The sequence below is a fragment of the Lampetra fluviatilis genome, chromosome 80 (assembly GCF_964198595.1).
Source record: "Lampetra fluviatilis chromosome 80, kcLamFluv1.1, whole genome shotgun sequence".
Lineage (NCBI taxonomy): Eukaryota > Metazoa > Chordata > Hyperoartia > Petromyzontiformes > Petromyzontidae > Lampetra > Lampetra fluviatilis.
Window position 1 is genome coordinate 1104079 of NC_136354.1, and position 23705 is coordinate 1127783.

The 23705-nt window shown below is 45.1% G+C and overlaps 1 protein-coding gene and 2 non-coding genes across 3 annotated transcripts; 1 reads left to right on the plus strand and 2 right to left on the minus strand.

The window, feature by feature from the left end:
* The first annotated feature begins 527 nt into the window (after positions 1–527).
* On the plus strand, positions 528–11819 carry LOC144953665 (uncharacterized). The gene is made up of 3 exons (XM_078884243.1): positions 528–1106; positions 6433–6807; positions 11217–11819. Exons 1-3 carry the CDS (start codon positions 528–530, stop codon positions 11817–11819), a joined length of 1557 nt encoding a protein of 518 aa, XP_078740369.1.
* TRNAA-UGC (transfer RNA alanine (anticodon UGC)) lies at positions 1702–1773 on the minus strand. The gene has a single exon. It is a non-coding gene; the product is annotated as a tRNA-Ala (tRNA).
* A 541-nt stretch (positions 11820–12360) lies between the features above and the next one.
* On the minus strand, positions 12361–12432 carry TRNAA-UGC (transfer RNA alanine (anticodon UGC)). The gene has a single exon. It is a non-coding gene; the product is annotated as a tRNA-Ala (tRNA).
* Positions 12433–23705: the final 11273 nt, after the last annotated feature.

Consider the following 23705-nt stretch of genomic DNA (forward strand, 5'->3'; position numbering starts at 1 on the left):
GGGTGGTGGAGGGTTACGACACATTTATAAATAACGCGATCTAAACCCAAAAATCGTTGATTATGAATTGAATGCAAAGTCCATGATAAGTCGAGAACAAAGGATTTGGATGCTAGAGCAAAGATATAAGGTGCTTAAAATCAGACCTCAAGGTCATTTCGAGAGGGATTTCGCTGAGGATAGACGCTCGACCACTCGCTCTGCAGATGAACCTTCTTCCACGAGACCCAGCCTGGCGAGCACGATTGCTTGGCGATTGGTTGGCGACTTCGCTTCGGGAGAGTTCGTGGCGATCTCTTCAGACGGGTTACAGGGACATCGATACGCCGTGCATCCACAAGTAGGTGTCTTTGTTAGTGGATAAACTGGTAATCGCGTGTGTAGTCCGACTTCCGAGACGTTTCTGTGTCTCGGTTAGACGTTGGTAAGAATTTGCTTCTTGGCGATTTGAGCCAGACATCCACGCAGCTTAGAGGGTGCATTTTACTCTAAAAAACACCCGCGACTGTCACTGAAGAATCAGTCACATGGAGCAGATAACCTTTACACAGCGCCACACACACACGGGTGAGAAGCCATTCAATTGCTCTGTTTGTGTGAAGGCGTTTGCACGTAAAGCATATCTTCACAGGCACCAGAAAACACACTCGGGTGAGAAGCCGTTCAAGTGCTCTGTGTGTGGGAAGGCATTTGCAGATTTATCAACTCGTCGCAATCACCAGAAAACACACACGGGCGAGAAGCCGTTCAATTGCTCTGTGTGTGGGAAGTCATTTTCACGGAAATCAACTCTTAACAGTCACCAGAAAATACACACGGGCGAGAAGCCGTTTAATTGCTCTGTGTGTGGGAAGGCATTTGCACAGAAATCAACTCTTCACAATCACCAGAAAACACACACAGGTGAGAAGCCATTCAATTGTTCTGTGTGTAGGAAGGCATTTGTACAGAAACAACATCTTCATCGTCACCAGAAAACACACACGGGCGTGAAGCCGTTCCATTGTTCTGTGTGTGGGAAGGCATTTTTACTGAAACAAAATCTTCATCGTCACCAGAAAACACACACGGGCGAGAAGCCATTCAATTGCGCTGTGTGCGGGAAGGCATTTGCAAGGAAGTCAGATCTTCACACAGTCATCACCCCGAAACAAGCATGAGAAGATCCGCAATGATAGGGAAGTGAAATCAAAAGGTGAAAAACAAAATGCTGCAATGAGTCCTGAAAAAAATCCATCTTTCGAACCTATGCAGGTGGATCTTGAGAGATGCGTGGATGTAGTGGATGTAATGAGTCCTGACGACAATTCCTCTTTAGACCCCATGCACAGAGTCCAAGCAAAATGTATTTCTTTGAAACAAAAGAAATAACAAGAATACATGTGGATGGATACTATAATGCTGTCCTAATTAATTTATTCTTGGAAATCTTTAATTCGGAAATAAAAGTGTTCTGGATACTTTTAAGCACTGGCTTTCATCTACAAATGTTTAAGTAAACCATTTTATCACTGTGTGCATTGCTAGTTATAGAAATAGCAAGTTCCTGAAATCAACACTAATTCATCCGAAGGTATCGTTCATATAGGGTAATATTTACGAGAGTTCATGTGCACCCCTATTACAGGGACATTGACACAGCTAATTGATTTTGGAATTCAAACTTTGTTGGAAAAAATATTTAAATAAAAGCTTCCGAGATGGAGATGCCGGGGATTGAACCCAGGGCCTCACACATGCAAAGTGTGCGCTCTCCCACTGCGCTACACCCCCACCACGCTGGCAGCCAGCCAGGTAGCCAGCCCCCTGAACTATCGGCCCCTCCCCTTACCCCCCCACCTCCTTAGGCCCCTCCGCTGACCCCCGCCCCTCAGGCCCCTCTCCTGACTCCCCCCTTCCTTAGGCCCCTCCCCTGACCCTCCTCCCTTAGGCACCTCCCCTCTCCGTACCCGGCAGTAGGTCACCACCAATCAAAGAGCTGTTTATGTTATATATTTATTTATGAACGACAGACAGACAGACAATAAATCCCTGGTGGGCAGTGTGGAACATTATTCCTACCTGTATAATCCCACTATACTGGAATGTATGCATATGTATATATATATATATTTGCGGACCTAGGGACGGATATGCGTACTGGGGGTGCGGGATTAGAATTGCACTATAATTATTAGGATCGCATTGTTGTCGCATTAGAATTTGCTGAATGTGCAATCTCAATGGATTGGAATAGCTATTTACAGTATGTATTAACAATTAACCGCACAATCCTAATCAAAACTCGTTGAGCATATTTATTTTATATTTATTGTGCCATTCAAATACCGCAGCCCGCAGTTCGCATATAGATACATACACAATGCATTCATTCGAGCACAGTGTGATTCTATTACGGGATATTATGAAAGGCATAAGACTAATCGGTCTTGCCTGCATCCCTGACCTGATGTTCACCTTCGGGGTAGGCATGAGCAACCACAACTCCTCGCCTGGGGCATACAGCTTCCCACAGCTCACCGCCACAGTCCCATGCCCCTTCATTATTTTGTTCAGAAGAGCCACTCTCCCTGTTGTTTGGCATTCCCCTGCCACGAGTAAAGTTCTGTAAAAACAACCCCCTACCGCATCGGCGGACGGTAAAGCTGTGGTAACTGTGAGCAATGTCCGAGAGGGACGGCTCATAGCGATCACAGCGGCCCTCGAGGTCTCCGGACTGTTGCGAGGGGCTGGTTACCCCTCCACATTCAATGCACTTACCGTGAAAACACGTGGAAAATGTGTCAACACATTCGTACACACAGCACTGTAATACACAGAGGTCTAAATACACACGAGACTTTCTGCTATAGACTGAAATGCGATCATGGCTGCGTTACAATATAATAAACAACGCTTACAAACGATACCATCCAGATGGGTATCCACGGCAATTGTAACAATTTTAATTTATCAAATATAACAATTCACCTTCGTTGTCTAGACACACCCTGATCAACAAAGGTCCTTAAACATGTTCATAAAACCACATCAACACGATATGAAACATGCACCTCTTAGTATGCGTATATCTCGATCAACAATATATTATACTGTATTTCACAGGTAATGCCGATAACTTGATCACAGTTTACAGGCCATTGGAAACGTGCAAAATCCTACTTAGGCTTAAGCACAATGGCCACATGAGATTAGGTTTGTTAGATATGAGGAGCGTTACATGCGAGAATAAAATTTGAATGCAAGGAAGTTTATGAAGAAAATGTAAATGATTCTAGAGAGATTTCATAAATGGGAATAATAATCTCAACCAGTGTGCCGTAGCAAATGCAAACAAATGGAATGAAATAAAATAAACTAATGTCTTCACTACACTCATTAAACATGGGGCCACTATTTTAAATATTATTAATAATTCCAAGCGTTTGGAGTGGAAACAGAGAAGGAATTAGAATTGAATGCGGGTTTTTTTCAAAAGTATAACGTACTTCAGTGTTGTGGGGCATCTAATATTTATATCGTCAGTTTAACCTGTGAAAATAATCACAAAACCTCGCTATCCTAGTCTGCTACTGTATGTATGTACATAGATCTGTACTGCTGTGTATGTCACTCGTGTGTATATTTACACTTGTTTATGTGGATATGTACCCGCGTGTATGTATGCGTGTATAGGTATGTACAATCATTTGTTCGCCCATTTATTTGTGATGTCAAACGCAATCCCTGTGGACGTGCACTGCTGTGTATGTATATTCGTGTGTGGGTGTGTGTACATGGGAGTGTATACGTGTACTCGTGTATTATTGTTATAATATTGTATCGTACAAATAATTGAGGGGCAACGTGGTAATGAATGCGGCGCGGCACCACAACAGGGAACTACAGGGATGAGACTCCCCGCTCGTGGTGCTAAATGAATGAAAACAGCGTCACTGAGCAGACAGAGCCCCGCCCCTACAGCTCGTGAGTGTGACGTCGTGAGTGTGACCAGCGGACTGCCACGATGCTGCCAGGTAAGGGTAAACTTGTGTGATGGAGATGCTTCACCTGAAACTCGCCTCCACACGTGTTCGCTATGAACATTGTAGCAATAAGGGACGATCAGTCATCTTTAACATTGCAGGTCTTTATTGTTCTGCAAGTATATTAACGTTAAAACTCGTAGAAACACATGTACACTCGTGTGTGCATGTCTCCTCGTCCGTGTTTTTTAAAGGAAGGATATGGTTGCAATAACGTATGATCAGTCATCTTTAAAAACAAATCAGATCTTTATTAATCTGCAAGAATTTTAACGTTAAAACTAGCACCTAACCATCATCACCACCCATCATCACCACCACCCATCATAAATTAACACACAGACAGCTACAAACATAGATATGTAAACTGACACAAACATAACAGACACACAAATAAACAATCTCTTTCACGACTTAATAATAACAAAGTGAATATTACCCGTGCCAGGCTAGGTGCACACAGACAAACCCATTGCACAATGATTTACATGTAACTAAAATTCACACTTAGTACTACCACCTCACTCACTGAAACATAACTACATAGATTAAGATAACCATGAATTTAATAGTAAATATGTAGGGGTGTCAGGGGAAGGATTCCCACCAATAGATGGGTTAGTGAGAGGGGTGATCGAGGAGATATAAGGAGAGAACGGGCGGGAAGAAGGGGCCTTTGGCGGGAACGAGATTGGGACGGCTGGGGACAGGTGTGAATGGAAGAAAAGGAATAAAGGACGAGACCCCTGCAATCTCGTGTCGGCTCCCCTTTACAAATAAACCAATAAAATGGTGTTTATACGCTTGCAATTTAATGAATGAAAAACAAGTTAATAATTCAAATTATACAAAAAATAAAATAGAATGAATATGAAGCCTGAGGCCGAGGTGTATGGCAGGCCTAACGACCAGGCCTCCCTTCTGTCCTCGTCGCAGGAATGGCGACATCAAAGACAACACAGAGCAAGGGGGCAAATATTTAATTTCTGTAGGGTAATTTGGACTAATTATAGACTACAAACACTACGTACACGATGTACACACAGCTACACAACGCACACACACACACTCGCCACACTTTCTCGACAATACACGAACTGCACACTCTCACACACTCTGCCATACACTCACTCTGCCACACTCTCTCTCTCTCTGCCACACTCACTGTCTCTCACTAATTCACTGTCTTTCATTCTATCACACTCACTGACTCACTCTGTCACACGCCCTCAATCTCACTTCCACTTATTCACTCACACCCACTCACTCAATCTCACACCCACTCACCCATTCACTCAATCTCTCACCCACTCACCCAATCTCTCACCCACTCACCCATTCACTCAATCTCTCACCCACTCACCCAATCTCTCACCCACTCACCCACTCACTCACCCACTCACCCAATCTCTCACCCACTCACCCATTCACTCAATCTCTCACCCACTCACCCATTCACTCACTCAATCTCTCACCCACTCACTCAATCTCTCACCCACTCACTCAATCTCTCACCCACTCACTCAATCTCTCACCCACTCACCCAATCTCTCACCCACTCACCCAATCTCTCACCCACTCACCCATTCACTCAATCTCTCACCCACTCACCCATTCACACTCAATCTCTCACCCATTCACTCAATCTCTCACCCACTCACCCATTCACTCAATCTCTCACCCACTCACCCATTCACTCAATCTCTTACCCACTCACCCAATCTCTCACCCACTCACCCATTCACTCAATCTCTTACCCACTCACCCAATCACCCACCCACTCACCCATTCACTCACCCTCGCTGTGTAGACCACGGACCTACTGTTTCCGGTCCCGCGCACAATCAGCACTGCACCACGAGATGACTGATCGTCCCTTATTGCTACAATGTTCATAGCGAACACGTGTGAAGGCGAGTTTGAGGTGAAGCATCTCCATCACACAAGTTTACCCTTACCTGGCAGCATCGTGGCAGTCCGCTGGTCACACTCACTACGTCACACTCACGAGCTGTAGGGGCGGGGCTCTGTCTGCTCAGTGGCGCTGTTTTCATTCATTTAGCACCACGAGCGGGGAGTCTCATCCCTGTAGTTCCCTGTTGTGGTGGCGCATTCCTACCACGTTGCCCCTCAATTCTTTGTACGACACAATATAAAAATAATTTGTTTGTTCCAATACATAATCACACACGAGTACACATATACACCCCATGTCCACACACCCACACACGAGTGGACATACACAGCGCTGTCGAAACATTCACGAATGTGCATACACCCTGCTTCATACATACACACACGGGTGCACATGAATACAAGTGCGCATACACACACGAGTGTACATACACAGCAGTTGACGTACAAAGGGATTGCGTTCTACTACACGAACAAATCTGTGTGTGGGAAGGCATTTGTACAGAAATCACATCTTCACGGTCACCAGAAAACACACACGGGCAAGAAGCCATTCAAGTGCTCTGTGTGTGGGAAGGCATTTTCAATGAAACAAAGTCTTCAAAGTCACCAGAAAACACACACGGGTGAGAAGCCGTTCAATTGCTCTGTGTGTGGGAAGGCATTTGTGCAGAAATCACATCTTCACAGTCACCAGAAAACACACACGGGCAAGAAGCCATTCAAGTGCTCTGTGTGTGGGAAGGCATTTTCAATGAAACAAAGTCTTCAAAGTCACCAGAATACACACACGGGCGTGAAGCCATTCAATTGCTCTGTGTGTGGGAAGTCATTTGCAGATTCATCAACTCTTCGCAATCACGAAAAAACACACACGGGCGAGAAGCCATTCAATTCTTCTCCGTTAGAGAGAACACGGTCATCACCCCGAAACAAGCATGAGAAGATCAGCATTGATAGGGAAGTGAAATCAAAAGGTGAAAAACAAAGTGCTGCAATGAGTCCAGAAAAAATGCATCTTTTGAACCTATGCAGGTGGATCCAGAGAGTTGCGTGGATGTAGTGGATGTAACGAGTCCTGACGACAATTCTTATTTCGACCCCATGCAGGTTGATAATGAGAAATGGCTGCTGGAGTGGCTGGATAATCAAAGTATTGAGTACTTCTGGTAAAGTCCTGGAATGTGCACGTTTGTGTCTCTGTTAGATCAATTTATTAGGTGCAATTGATTATATCAGTGATTTCCAGCACTACTCCAAGCTAGTCTAATTATTTTAACAAAACCATTTGATTGCTCTGTGTGTTGGAAGCATTTTCACTGTCAGCAACACTTCACAGGCATCATCAAGCAAAGAGTAAAAATGTTGTCATGAGTCCTAAACGAAATTCCTCTTTCGACCCCATGCAGTTGCATCCTGAGAGATGACTTTATGTAGTGGAGTGGCTGGAGAGTCATATTCGTGTCTCTTATATATATATATTTCGGTGATTTCTAGGACTTCAAGCTGGAGTGATGTTGTGAATGCTCTATAATGTGTTCAGATGAATGTCTTCCTTTTAAGTTCCAGCAGTGTTCACTGATTTCAGAATGACAACAATTTTATACTTTGGACGAATGGCTTCAGTCGACAAGGACGTCAAAGGGGAAATCGACGTTTACGTGTTTGATTTTAAGAATATCTTTTAACTGTTGAATTCCTATTGGGAAATAATTTGCCTAGTTCCTTTCCTGTTTGAGCATACGTATTAATAAAGATTTCGATACGAGTATTAACGTGAGTTTTCTTGCAGATTAATAAAGACATGACATGTTAAAGATGACTGATCGTCCCTTATTGCTACAATGTTCATAGCGAACACGTGTGGAGGCGAGTTTCAGGTGAAGCATCTCCATCACACAAGTTAACACTTACCTGGCAGCATCGTGGCAGTCCGCTGGTCACACTCACTACGTCACACTCACGTGCTGTAGGGGCGGGGCTCTGTCTGCTCAGTGGCGCTGCTTTCATTCATTTAGCACCACGAGCGGGGAGTCTCATCCCTGTAGTTCCCTGTTGTGGTGGCGCATTCCTAATACGTTGCCCCTCATTTCTTTGTATGACACAATATAAAAATAATTTGTTTGTTCCAATACATAATCACACACGAGTACACATACACTCCCATGTACACACACCCACACACGAGTGGACATACACAGCACTGTTGAAACATACACGAATGTGCATACACACTACTTCATACATACACACATGCATACAAGTGCGCATACACACACGAGTGTACATACACAGCAGTTTACGTACAAAGGGATTGAGTTCTACTACACGAACAAATGTGCGAACAAATGATTGTACATACCTATACACACACATTCACGCATGTACATATCCACATCAACGAGTGTAAATTAACATAGGAGTGGACACAGAAGTACAGATCCATGTACATACAAACAGTAGTATACTTGGAAAGTGGGGTTTTGTGATTATTTTCACAGGTTAAGCTGACGATATGAATCTTAGATGCCCCACAACATTGAAGTACGTTACGCTAATGACAGAAAAGCATGCGATTCTAATTAATTTTCTGTTTCCACTGCAAACGCTTGGAATTATTAACTATTTCGATGTAAAATTTCGATTTAAAGCTTTCGTGACTGCAGGGATTCATCTTCTTGGTTCTTTCGGTAAAGTCACGTAGAAGGGAAGTAATAAAATAATAAAAATAAAACATAATAAAACAATTCTCACGACGTTTCGGCCACAACGCAAGTAGCCGTCCTCAGGCGAAGAATTGTTCGCCTGAGGACGGCTACTTGCGTTTCGTGAGAATTGTTTTATTATGTTTTATTTTTATTATTTTATTACTTCCCTTCTACGTGACTTTACCGAAAGAACCAAGAAGATATTTCGATGTATTGAATGCTTCCCCTATCCCCTCATTTTGATGCTGCTAATCCTGCATAATGCACGGGCATAAGTAGTACTAATCACATACCTGCATTTCCCATATCCCCTCCCTTTGATGCTGCTAATCCTGCATAATGCACGGGCATAAGTAGTACTAATCACATACCTGCATCTCCCATATCCCCTCTCTTTGATGCTGCTAATCCTGCATAATTCACGGCCTTGATTTCATCCCTCAACTGATATTCATCTTTTTTGGATGCATGAGCAACCTCCACTGCTCGCCTCCCGTTGATTGGGAGGTGAGCCCACGGTAGCCTGGGGCTTAGAGCTTTCCACACCTTACGCCACGCTCCCACGCCCTCTTTATTTGTGTTTTTTCCTCAGAAGACGAGCCCCCTGTTGTTTGGCATTACCCAGCCACGAGTAAAGTTTGGAAAAAAGAATCCGCTACCGCATCCGCGGTGCCGGACGCTAACGCTGGATGTGAGCAATGTCCTGGAGGGAAGGCTCGTAGCCACCACAGAGGCCCACGAGGTCTCTGGACGGGTTCGAGGCGCTGGTAACATCTCCATTTTTAATGCAATTATCATTAAAAAAAAACATCCAAAATATTAAACACATACACACGAGTTTAACATGTAGGATTTCGGGACCAATATCATCCATAATAGAGGTTGTTAGGCTATATTGCGGAAGTATATAAATGTGTCTTCAAAATAAAACATTAAATAAATGCATGCCGACAAAGGGCTGCGTACTTCATTAGAGCGCAGCTGCGTGGTCAACACATCTATGCTTATATATAAGGAACGAAACAGTGAGTCTTCCCAAATCTGGCTTTCGACTGATGAAGCTAGTTTTAATTACAGGCGAAACGTCGTACTCAGATTGTAAATGTTGTGGCTTGGCTCTTCAACCCACCGGTGTGCTGTACTAGTGACAAATATGCATGTCCTGTTTACGTGACAACCCTAACTAGTTGGCTTTGTCGGGTGGTGGCGGGTTTCAACGACACATTTATATATTTACGCGATCTAACCCAAAAAACCTTTAATATGGACATTATAATAAACCACGCTTACAAGCTAAACCATTCAGATGATCATTCAAAGTTGATGGCAGAAATTATAATATAAAACACTCATTTTCTAGAAGCACCCCGCTCAACACGATTGTCCTTAAATATAATTATAAAACAAAATCAGCACAGTTTAAACATGCACATTTTATTCCAAATCAAGCTCGAGATCACCAATTTTGATACTTCAGACTGTATGTCGCTTTATAATCCTCTGAACTTGCAGCAGTTTAGAGGACATTGGGGGGTGAATATTAGCAAATTAACACGAATCATGGAATTATGCAGGGAGATGCACATCCTTATTCAAACGGAAGTGTACAATTATGCAGTGAGATGTACATACGTATTATGTTGCTAGATATGCTGATAGTTAATGTAAAAATTAACAATTGAATGCAAACACGTAGGCTTTCGCGACCAATATTGTTCATAATCAACGATTTTTGGGTTTAGATCGCGTTATTTATAAATGTGTCGTAACCCTCCACCACCCGACACGGCCAATCAGTAAAAAAAAAGTGTCACGTTGACAAAAGACAAATAGTTCACTGCTTTAGCCCACCGGTGTGTTGAAGCGTGAAACCACAACATTTACAACCAGCGAAACGTCGTACTCAAATTGTAAATGTTGTGGTTTCACGCTTCAACACACCGGTGGGCTAAAGCAGTGAACTATTTGTCTTTTGTCAAAGTGACACTTTTTTTTTACTGATTGGCCGTGTCGGGTGGTGGAGGGTTACGACACATTTATAAATAACGCGATCTAAACCCAAAAATCGTTGATTATGAATTGAATGCAAAGTCCATGATAAGTCGAGAACAAAGGATTTGGATGCTAGAGCAAAGATATAAGGTGCTTAAAATCAGACCTCAAGGTCATTTCGAGAGGGATTTCGCTGAGGATAGACGCTCGACCACTCGCTCTGCAGATGAACCTTCTTCCACGAGACCCAGCCTGGCGAGCACGATTGCTTGGCGATTGGTTGGCGACTTCGCTTCGGGAGAGTTCGTGGCGATCTCTTCAGACGGGTTACAGGGACATCGATACGCCGTGCATCCACAAGTAGGTGTCTTTGTTAGTGGATAAACTGGTAATCGCGTGTGTAGTCCGACTTCCGAGACGTTTCTGTGTCTCGGTTAGACGTTGGTAAGAATTTGCTTCTTGGCGATTTGAGCCAGACATCCACGCAGCTTAGAGGGTGCATTTTACTCTAAAAAACACCCGCGACTGTCACTGAAGAATCAGTCACATGGAGCAGATAACCTTTACACAGCGCCACACACACACGGGTGAGAAGCCATTCAATTGCTCTGTTTGTGTGAAGGCGTTTGCACGTAAAGCATATCTTCACAGGCACCAGAAAACACACTCGGGTGAGAAGCCGTTCAAGTGCTCTGTGTGTGGGAAGGCATTTGCAGATTTATCAACTCGTCGCAATCACCAGAAAACACACACGGGCGAGAAGCCGTTCAATTGCTCTGTGTGTGGGAAGTCATTTTCACGGAAATCAACTCTTAACAGTCACCAGAAAATACACACGGGCGAGAAGCCGTTTAATTGCTCTGTGTGTGGGAAGGCATTTGCACAGAAATCAACTCTTCACAATCACCAGAAAACACACACAGGTGAGAAGCCATTCAATTGTTCTGTGTGTAGGAAGGCATTTGTACAGAAACAACATCTTCATCGTCACCAGAAAACACACACGGGCGTGAAGCCGTTCCATTGTTCTGTGTGTGGGAAGGCATTTTTACTGAAACAAAATCTTCATCGTCACCAGAAAACACACACGGGCGAGAAGCCATTCAATTGCGCTGTGTGCGGGAAGGCATTTGCAAGGAAGTCAGATCTTCACACAGTCATCACCCCGAAACAAGCATGAGAAGATCCGCAATGATAGGGAAGTGAAATCAAAAGGTGAAAAACAAAATGCTGCAATGAGTCCTGAAAAAAATCCATCTTTCGAACCTATGCAGGTGGATCTTGAGAGATGCGTGGATGTAGTGGATGTAATGAGTCCTGACGACAATTCCTCTTTAGACCCCATGCACAGAGTCCAAGCAAAATGTATTTCTTTGAAACAAAATAAATAACAAGAATACATGTGGATGGATACTATAATGCTGTCCTAATTAATTTATTCTTGGAAATCTTTAATTCGGAAATAAAAGTGTTCTGGATACTTTTAAGCACTGGCTTTCATCTACAAATGTTTAAGTAAACCATTTTATCACTGTGTGCATTGCTAGTTATAGAAATAGCAAGTTCCTGAAATCAACACTAATTCATCCGAAGGTATCGTTCATATAGGGTAATATTTACGAGAGTTCATGTGCACCCCTATTACAGGGACATTGACACAGCTAATTGATTTTGGAATTCAAACTTTGTTGGAAAAAATATTTAAATAAAAGCTTCCGAGATGGAGATGCCGGGGATTGAACCCAGGGCCTCACGCATGCAAAGTGTGCGCTCTCCCACTGCGCTACACCCCCACCACGCTGGCAGCCAGCCAGGTAGCCAGCCCCCTGAACTATCGGCCCCTCCCCTTACCCCCCCACCTCCTTAGGCCCCTCCGCTGACCCCCCCCCTCAGGCCCCTCTCCTGACTCCCCCCTTCCTTAGGCCCCTCCCCTGACCCTCCTCCCTTAGGCACCTCCCCTCTCCGTACCCGGCAGTAGGTCACCACCAATCAAAGAGCTGTTTATGTTATATATTTATTTATGAACGACAGACAGACAGACAATAAATCCCTGGTGGGCAGTGTGGAACATTATTCCTACCTGTATAATCCCACTATACTGGAATGTATGCATATGTATATATATATATATTTGCGGACCTAGGGACGGATATGCGTACTGGGGGTGCGGGATTAGAATTGCACTATAATTATTAGGATCGCATTGTTGTCGCATTAGAATTTGCTGAATGTGCAATCTCAATGGATTGGAATAGCTATTTACAGTATGTATTAACAATTAACCGCACAATCCTAATCAAAACTCGTTGAGCATATTTATTTTATATTTATTGTGCCATTCAAATACCGCAGCCCGCAGTTCGCATATAGATACATACACAATGCATTCATTCGAGCACAGTGTGATTCTATTACGGGATATTATGAAAGGCATAAGACTAATCGGTCTTGCCTGCATCCCTGACCTGATGTTCACCTTCGGGGTAGGCATGAGCAACCACAACTCCTCGCCTGGGGCATACAGCTTCCCACAGCTCACCGCCACAGTCCCATGCCCCTTCATTATTTTGTTCAGAAGAGCCACTCTCCCTGTTGTTTGGCATTCCCCTGCCACGAGTAAAGTTCTGTAAAAACAACCCCCTACCGCATCGGCGGACGGTAAAGCTGTGGTAACTGTGAGCAATGTCCGAGAGGGACGGCTCATAGCGATCACAGCGGCCCTCGAGGTCTCCGGACTGTTGCGAGGGGCTGGTTACCCCTCCACATTCAATGCACTTACCGTGAAAACACGTGGAAAATGTGTCAACACATTCGTACACACAGCACTGTAATACACAGAGGTCTAAATACACACGAGACTTTCTGCTATAGACTGAAATGCGATCATGGCTGCGTTACAATATAATAAACAACGCTTACAAACGATACCATCCAGATGGGTATCCACGGCAATTGTAACAATTTTAATTTATCAAATATAACAATTCACCTTCGTTGTCTAGACACACCCTGATCAACAAAGGTCCTTAAACATGTTCATAAAACCACATCAACACGATATGAAACATGCACCTCTTAGTATGCGTATATCTCGATCAACAATATATTATACTGTATTTCACAGGTAATGCCGATAACTTGATCACAGTTTACAGGCCATTGGAAACGTGCAAAATCCTACTTAGGCTTAAGCACAATGGCCACATGAGATTAGGTTTGTTAGATATGAGGAGCGTTACATGCGAGAATAAAATTTGAATGCAAGGAAGTTTATGAAGAAAATGTAAATGATTCTAGAGAGATTTCATAAATGGGAATAATAATCTCAACCAGTGTGCCGTAGCAAATGCAAACAAATGGAATGAAATAAAATAAACTAATGTCTTCACTACACTCATTAAACATGGGGCCACTATTTTAAATATTATTAATAATTCCAAGCGTTTGGAGTGGAAACAGAGAAGGAATTAGAATTGAATGCGGGTTTCTTTCAAAAGTATAACGTACTTCAGTGTTGTGGGGCATCTAATATTTATATCGTCAGTTTAACCTGTGAAAATAATCACAAAACCTCGCTATCCTAGTCTGCTACTGTATGTATGTACATAGATCTGTACTGCTGTGTATGTCACTCGTGTGTATATTTACACTTGTTTATGTGGATATGTACCCGCGTGTATGTATGCGTGTATAGGTATGTACAATCATTTGTTCGCCCATTTATTTGTGATGTCAAACGCAATCCCTGTGTACGTGCACTGCTGTGTATGTATATTCGTGTGTGGGTGTGTGTACATGGGAGTGTAAACGTGTACTCGTGTATTATTGTTATAATATTGTATCGTACAAATAATTGAGGGGCAACGTGGTAATGAATGCGGCGCGGCACCACAACAGGGAACTACAGGGATGAGACTCCCCGCTCGTGGTGCTAAATGAATGAAAACAGCGTCACTGAGCAGACAGAGCCCCGCCCCTACAGCTCGTGAGTGTGACGTAGTGAGTGTGACCAGCGGACTGCCACGATGCTGCCAGGTAAGGGTAAACTTGTGTGATGGAGATGCTTCACCTGAAACTCGCCTCCACACGTGTTCGCTATGAACATTGTAGCAATAAGGGACGATCAGTCATCTTTAACATTGCAGGTCTTTATTGTTCTGCAAGTATATTAACGTTAAAACTCGTAGAAACACATGTACACTCGTGTGTGCATGTCTCCTCGTCCGTGTTTTTTAAAGGAAGGATATGGTTGCAATAACGTATGATCAGTCATCTTTAAAAACAAATCAGATCTTTATTAATCTGCAAGAATTTTAACGTTAAAACTAGCACCTAACCATCATCACCACCCATCATCACCACCACCCATCATAAATTAACACACAGACAGCTACAAACATAGATATGTAAACTGACACAAACATAACAGACACACAAATAAACAATCTCTTTCACGACTTAATAATAACAAAGTGAATATTACCCGTGCCAGGCTAGGTGCACACAGACAAACCCATTGCACAATGATTTACATGTAACTAAAATTCACACTTAGTACTACCACCTCACTCACTGAAACATAACTACATAGATTAAGATAACCATGAATTTAATAGTAAATATGTAGGGGTGTCAGGGGAAGGATTCCCACCAATAGATGGGTTAGTGAGAGGGGTGATCGAGGAGATATAAGGAGAGAACGGGCGGGAAGAAGGGGCCTTTGGCGGGAACGAGATTGGGACGGCTGGGGACAGGTGTGAATGGAAGAAAAGGAATAAAGGACGAGACCCCTGCAATCTCGTGTCGGCTCCCCTTTACAAATAAACCAATAAAATGGTGTTTATACGCTTGCAATTTAATGAATGAAAAACAAGTTAATAATTCAAATTATACAAAAAATAAAATAGAATGAATATGAAGCCTGAGGCCGAGGTGTATGGCAGGCCTAACGACCAGGCCTCCCTTCTGTCCTCGTCGCAGGAATGGCGACATCAAAGACAACACAGAGCAAGGGGGCAAATGTTTAATTTCTGTAGGGTAATTTGGACTAATTATAGACTACAAACACTACGTACACGATGTACACACAGCTACACAACGCACACACACACACTCGCCACACTTTCTCGACAATACACGAACTGCACACTCTCACACACTCTGCCATACACTCACTCTGCCACACTCTCTCTCTCTGCCACACTCACTGTCTCTCACTAATTCACTGTCTTTCATTCTATCACACTCACTGACTCACTCTGTCACACGCCCTCAATCTCACTTCCACTTATTCACTCACACCCACTCACTCAATCTCACACCCACTCACCCATTCACTCAATCTCTCACCCACTCACCCAATCTCTCACCCACTCACCCATTCACTCAATCTCTCACCCACTCACCCAATCTCTCACCCACTCACCCACTCACTCAATCTCTCACCCACTCACCCAATCTCTCACCCACTCACCCATTCACTCAATCTCTCACCCACTCACCCATTCACTCACTCAATCTCTCACCCACTCACTCAATCTCTCACCCACTCACTCAATCTCTCACCCACTCACTCAATCTCTCACCCACTCACCCAATCTCTCACCCACTCACCCAATCTCTCACCCACTCACCCATTCACTCAATCTCTCACCCACTCACCCATTCACACTCAATCTCTCACCCATTCACTCAATCTCTCACCCACTCACCCATTCACTCAATCTCTCACCCACTCACCCATTCACTCAATCTCTTACCCACTCACCCAATCTCTCACCCACTCACCCATTCACTCAATCTCTTACCCACTCACCCAATCACCCACCCACTCACCCATTCACTCACCCTCGCTGTGTAGACCACGGACCTACTGTTTCCGGTCCCGCGCACAATCAGCACTGCACCACGTGATGCGCCAGCCGGGATCGTGGGGGGCGGAGCCTCGCGCTAGTGACGTCACCTCTGTTACGTCACAGCCACGCCTCCACCCACAGTCGAGAGGAATGCACACGAGGGAGCAGCAGAAGAAGCCTTTTGAGAGCGAATCCTCAACGAGGTGAGGGACCCTGTTGATTTTACATTTCGACCACAAACTTAAGCTTCATTATTTTTATATGTTCATAATTCAATTTTCAGCAATCAAGTTAGAAAAAAACGCCTCTTTTTTCAAATTTTTTGCTGTGGATTTCACACCTGATGATGATTGCGTGTGTTGCAGTCGAAACGTCGTGATAATTTTATTGTTTTATATTTTTATTATTTTATTGTTTCCCTTCTATGTGACTTCACCGAAAGAACCAAGAATATGAATCCCTGCAGTCACGAATGCTTTAAATACAAATTCAAACTAGAACTGTTAGATAGGATACTTAGCATTCCCTGAAATGTTGCTGTTACTGTCGTTGTTTAGACCCCAAGCGAGTCAGCATTTAAAACGAGCATAACTAATCCGTTTAAATCTCATACAATATTAATAACATGTCTACAATTATTGTGTTCTGATTGCTGGTACAATTGTGCCCTACATTACATGTGTAGTGGTGATACGCGCTGGGTGTATATGTCGTGTGCCAGCGCGTATGTACGGGTGTGTGTGTGGTGACGCGCGCTGACGGGGAGGAGCAGGCGTCAGTGCGCGGGTGGGGGTAGTGCTGCTGATTGGCTGTGTGCCGGTGACGCGCCCAGAGGGAGTGATCGGGTAGCAGCGCGGTGTGATTGGTCGGGGAGTGGAAACACGCGCTGAGCGGAACCGGATCGTAGGGATAGCGCGTGGGGATTGGGTAACTGAGGAGCGGTGCCGACGTTGAGGTCCGCATCCGCTCCGTCTCCCGGGAAGAAGGGGTATATAAGGTGATGCACAGAGGAGCAGGGGCAGAAGTGGAACCATCTAAGAATGAAGACGAAGGTGCAGAGATAGAGCCCGGAGAGGAGAGTAATGGAGAGTAGAGGAGAGTAAGGTATAGTGTGTAGCCAGCGAGAGAGAACGGTCTACACGAGCTGAGTAATGTATAGTGTGTAGCCAGCGAGAGAGAACGGTCTACACGAGCTGAGTAATGTATAGTGTGTAGCCAGCGAGAGAGAACGGTCTACACGAGCTGAGTAATGTATAGTGTGTAGCCAGCGAGAGAGAACGGTCTACACGAGCTGAGTAATGTATAGTGTGTAGCCAGCGAGAGAGAACGGTTTACACGAGCTGAGTAATGTATAGTGTGTAGCCAGCGAGAGAGAACGGTCTACACGAGCTGAGTAATGTATAGTGTGTAGCCAGCGAGAGAGAACGGTCTACACGAGCTGAGTAATGTATAGTGTGTAGCCAGCGAGAGAGAACGGTCTACACGAGCTGAGTAATGTATAGTGTGTAGCCAGCGAGAGAGAACGGTCTACACGAGCTGAGTAATGTATAGTGTGTAGCCAGCGAGAGAGAACGGTCTACACGAGCCGAGTATGCATACGGTGTAGCCAGCGAGAGAGGAAGGTCTACACGAGCCGAGTATGCATACGGTGTAGCCAGAGAGAGAGATGCAAAGTCTACACGAGGCGAGTGGAGAGTGTAGCAGAGGCGCAGAGTCTACACGAGGCGAGAGAGGAGTGTAGCCGAGGCGCGGAGTCTACACGAGGCACAGAGAGCCGGCAGCACAGAATCCAGAGTCAAGAGAAGCGCATTGTGAAGAAGAGAGGCCACGCGTTGTATTGTTACAAGTCAAGATTTAATAAAAGAAGTGTGTTCCCGTCAAGGAGTTTCCTGCCGTCATTTTCCAATACTTCACATGTATTGAATGTTATTCAACATTTGGGGAGGAGTCTGCCTTTAAGTTCAGACCCTAGCCGCTGCCATAGTTGCCTCCAATCTGTGATGTCACAGCCACATGGGTGGTACCTCTGACATCAAATGACCTACGACGTCATGCTCGGGTTATAACAAATTATTTAGGTATGGCCATATGACCCTAATGACCACAAGGCATATGGGTCCTTTATCAAGCAATCGATTAATACAAATGGGCTGTACGTGAAAATGCATGTCCAGATTAGAGGTGAAATATAATTGTTAAGTCTGGTGATTGTTTAATGGAATAGTCAGTTGGAATAAACATGTTCGTGTGGGTGGATGGTTCTTTCGGTAAAGTCACGTAGAAGGGAAATAATAAAATGAAAAAAAACCATAATAAAATACAATTCTCACGACGTTTCGGCCAAAACGCAGGCAGCCGTCCTCAGGTGAAGAACAGGGCTGACGACAAGACAGCGTCTGAATGAGCACCAACTAAGCTTAGCAGCGTATATTTAAGCTGGGTTAGAGGGGGAAGGGCGCATTGACACAGGAATTTGCATATCAACAGATGAATTTAGCGTTATTTTGGCAAATATATATATGGGATTAGTCACTACTTGTCAAATGCGTAAGAGGTGGAGGGGGGGGGTCTCAAAGTCATATTTTGCCCTTGCATTATGTAGGATTAGCAGCAACAACAAAAAAAGTCACGATATTGTTTTAGATTTGAAGCTTTCGTGACTGCAAGGAATCATACTCTTTTATCGGTAAAGTGACGTAGGGAAAAAGAAATAAAAAGAAATCAATTCCTATAAATAATCATCTAAAAAAAATAATAAATCACGACGTTTCGGAGGAAACACAAGCTTCCTTCATCAGGTGTAAAAAGGCACGGCAAAATAACGGTAGAACAACTGTAAAATAACTAGTTATTAAATAACTGTAGTTATTTTGCCTTTTTACACCTAACTACAGTTATTTTGCTGTGCCTTTTTACACCTGATGAAGGAAACTTGTGTTGCCTCCAAAACGTCGTGATATGTTATTTTTTTCTATTATTATTTCTATAACTTTTATTATTTATTTTTATTATTTACCTATTTTTACCTACCTGACTTTACCGAAAAAAAAACTAAGAGTATAGTCACGATAGTGATTGGATTGGTACAATGAGTGGTCAAATATGTATTAATTAAGAGGATGAGTGATTCAAAGGTTGCTATATCTGAGCGTTGTTCCAACCTCCCCAGGCCATCCAACTTCAAACAAAATCTACTTCTTCCCAACAACATGGACAGACAAATCACGTGGGCTGAGATCTTGGATGACTATGAGGGTAAGTCCCAGATACCTGCATCACATGGATTATATGCGGAGGAGGAGGCTCCTTGATAAATTACTTTTCGTAGACATGGCTTGGTGGTAATGGGAAGACGTATTGATCGAGTGTGGCAAAGAGGATGGGTTTAAATTTGAGTTTCTGCCATCTTTGTTCAAACTGGGGTCTCAAGCTTATGTAATTTACGGTCTCAAAATGCCGACAAAAACATGACTTGTAAAGTTTTACTGCCATGTGATGACTATTTCTCAATAGCAGGTCCTGTTGTGTGGTAAGAGGTAATTACTGGCATTTCAAAATTAGTTCTGTGAGACTCCATGTCCTTCGTTCTCTAATTCATTACTCGTACTTTGAATGCATTTTCTGTTCTTCATAGCCCGGGAGTCGGCGTGCCAGTCGACCACGTGGGGGGACGTTATGGATAAGGTGGACCCTTTCCCAGGCCAAAGTTACAAGAATCGCTCCCCAAAGGTGTGTATGGGGTCTAGATTTGAAGCTTTCGTGACTGCAATGATTCATACTCTTAGTTATTTCGGTAAAGTCACGTAGGTATAAAATGAAATAAAAAATAATAAAAATAAAATAATAAAAATCACGACGTTTCGGAGGCAACACAAGTCTCCATCCCAGGTGGGACCGTCACAGCTGAATTTGCTGTATCAAGTGAGGCAGGGATTCCAAGATGCAAGTTCTTAAATACAAGTTAAGGAGGGAGGAGGGGGGAGGAACTTATCAGAATGTGGTAGCCAATGAATGGAACGTATTGGGAGGGGGTGCGGGGCTAAAAGAGAGCACGATGTGTATGGGGTCTGTAGGGTTAAAACACACGACATTGTCTCGAAAACTAGCACACCATGTCACCACACCATCACACCAAAATATCACGACACCAACTCTCCCCATCACCTTCTCATCACACTACACGACCACCAATTCAATACACCATATTAGAGCCTCATCATGCCTCTATACCATCACAATACACCATCTCTCGAGAACATTCCACTACTTCTCCTCTCCATATCACAACACCATGTCCCGACACCATCACCTCATCTCTTCACAGTCCCACTCATGCAGGCACTTGAAGTGGCCATTTATTACCAATGAAGACAGAATGATATCAGGCAGTCACATGAATTATGTCTGTGTGGACTAAGCAAGTTTGAATGACTGAATGTGGATGGCTGCATCTGTACATACATGAGTATGTTTTTTTGTTTGGGTTCATGTGCACGTCCACGTTTGCGTGCCTGTGGGTATGAATGTTTGCTTGCATGTGCATGTCTGAATGTTCCTTTTATATCATTGCTTGATCAGAGGATAATTGGGGAGTTGAAGGACGTCAGCGGGGTGAAGCATCTCCAGGAAAAGAACCTTGGCAAAGAAAGATGCACCATGGAAGAGGAGCGCCTCTTTGAAGTAAAGCGCATTGCCAGGGCGAAGTGCCGCACAGAGGAGAAATCCTTCCGAGACTATCTCCTCAAAAAGCGCCTCATTAAAATGAAGTACTTCATTGATGAGAAGCATCATCTCGAGATGAAGTGTGCTGAGGAGAATAATCTGGAGGAGGAGAAGTGTCTCGCCAACATGAAACGCGTCGAGGAGAAGAAGTGCCTTGAGCAGGAGCAGCGCCTCGCCAGCATTGCTACCATCACCACCACCGCCACCGCCGGCACCTCCACCCCCACTCCTGCCACCACCACCGCCGCCACCGCCATCACCACTACCACCACCACCGCCACCACTGCCACTGACGCTGTTTCCGCCACTGCCACAAAACCCGCCACCACCACTGCCACCACCGCCGCCACCACCACCACCGCCACCTCCGCCACCACCACCACCGCAGTAACCACCACCGCTACCGCTGCCGCCGCCACCGCATCCACCGCCATCACTGCCACCACCACCGCCACGACCGCCGTCACCACCGCCACCGCCACCACCGCCACCCCTGCCATCACCGCCGCAACCGCCACGACCACCATTACCACCGCCACGACCGCCGTCACCACCACCACCATCGCCACCACCGCCGCCACCACCACCGCCAACGCCACAACCGCCGCCACCACCACCGCCAACGCCACCATGGCCGCCACCGCAGTAACCACCACTGCCACCGCTGCCGCCACCACCGCATCCACCACCACCACCGCTGCCACCACCGCCACCGCATCCACCTCTGACACTCCTGTGCAGGGCCTGATTGCTCCAAGCTTTGGAGAAGAGTTCTTCCAAGCAGAGAAGATGGAGAAGAAGACAGAGGTGGAACAGGAAGAGGAGAAGGCGGAGGTGGAGGTGGTGGAAGAGGTTGAGGAGGAACTGGAGGAGAGAATGGAGAAGACAGAGAATGGAGAAAAGATGGTGGTGGAGGATGAAGAGGAGGAGATGGAGGACGAGACAAAGGAGGTGGAGGAGGTGCAGGTGGTGGAGGTGGTGATGCAGGGAAAGAAGAGGAAGCGAGGGGGCCTTGCTCGCGTGGCGAGAGCGATCACCTCCCTCCTCGGCCGCGTGCTGCTTTGTGGTGGCATGTCCACCACACAGTAGGGGTGGTTGTTGTGGTCGTGGATCGCTGCCAACCATGACCACTATCACCAGACTACCCACCCACCCCGTGATACATGCCACCCACCCACCCACACACCCCGTGATACTCGTCACACACACACCACATGGTTCCCCGGAGAGACGGTGCCACTGGGACCACAGCTGTGGAAGGAATCTGAGCAGCAGATGCCAGGACTACAGTGGAGAACGACTGCTATCAAGACACCTCACACAACAAACACACACGGGACTAGCCAAAAAACATAGCCGTCCCCATCCTGGGCCCCTTCCATGCTGGTTTTCATCCAGGCAGTCCTCATGGGGTGACCTTGCCATGGTTTCCAGGACATGGAAGGGGCAGCTGACCCAGTATGAGAGCTAGAGGGGTCTGGTACAGACAATTTATGAAACCTGCCACGTGGCAAGCCCCAGGGCCACTCATGTAAAGAATAAGATTCACTTCCATTGTTGTTGCTGGTACTATATAAACTTTGTGAAATAAACCCATGATGACACAACATAACGTTGAATTGCTTGCAAGTGCTGTCTGTGTTGGGTAAATGTGCCTTGGCTCGGATGTGAGGTGTCCCAGCTGTGTGTGTGGCAGTTCAAGTGTAATGAGCAACTTCCACGAAACGTCACAGAGAGTACTTCTTTATTTCTCACAGTGGGCACAATACAGGCCAACACTGGTTCATCCTCTCACTGAATATAACTCTCGGGAATAATACCTCTACTGGCTGCACGCAGAGCCGATCACTCGGCGTGGTGCCCTCGCTCATCTCGCCGCTGGCTGGGAGGATCTAGGGGAAAGGTCACAGAGGGGCCCACCAGAACCCGCTAGTAGGTTCCAGGGCGGAGCGAGTCCACGCTAACAGTGTAAGAGGGGCCCCTGTGGGGCACATTGGGGCTGTGTTTGGAATGTGAACCCCGTTGTGCTGCTGTAGTCCATCGTCGCCATTTTTCTCATCGTCATCTCCGTCTCCACCATCTCGGAGCGCCGCTAGTCAGGGAGCCTACCGTCTGTCCTGACTGAGTAGCGTCGCCATATAATAGATGGTCGAAGTATTAAGTGTGTTAATCCCGATGGTGCTCGTTAATAAATAAGTACCTCCAAGTCTTATCGTCTCCGAGTTAGTCACTACAACTGCACAATCACATGGCTGTAATGTGGTTCTGCACTTAATTTGGATAAATTACATCTATAATAATGACCAACGTTACTCCTACTTAAATAACAGGTGGGAGGGTCCTGCTCTTTACTATGTGGACCAGAGGGCACTTGAAGCGTACTCAGAATTAGCTCCGTGATATCAGCTTCAGTGGGCCATTCTCTAACACAAGGCTTGCAATTGTCTGCTAGAGACACGAATGAATAATTGGTTCCATGGCAGGATGGC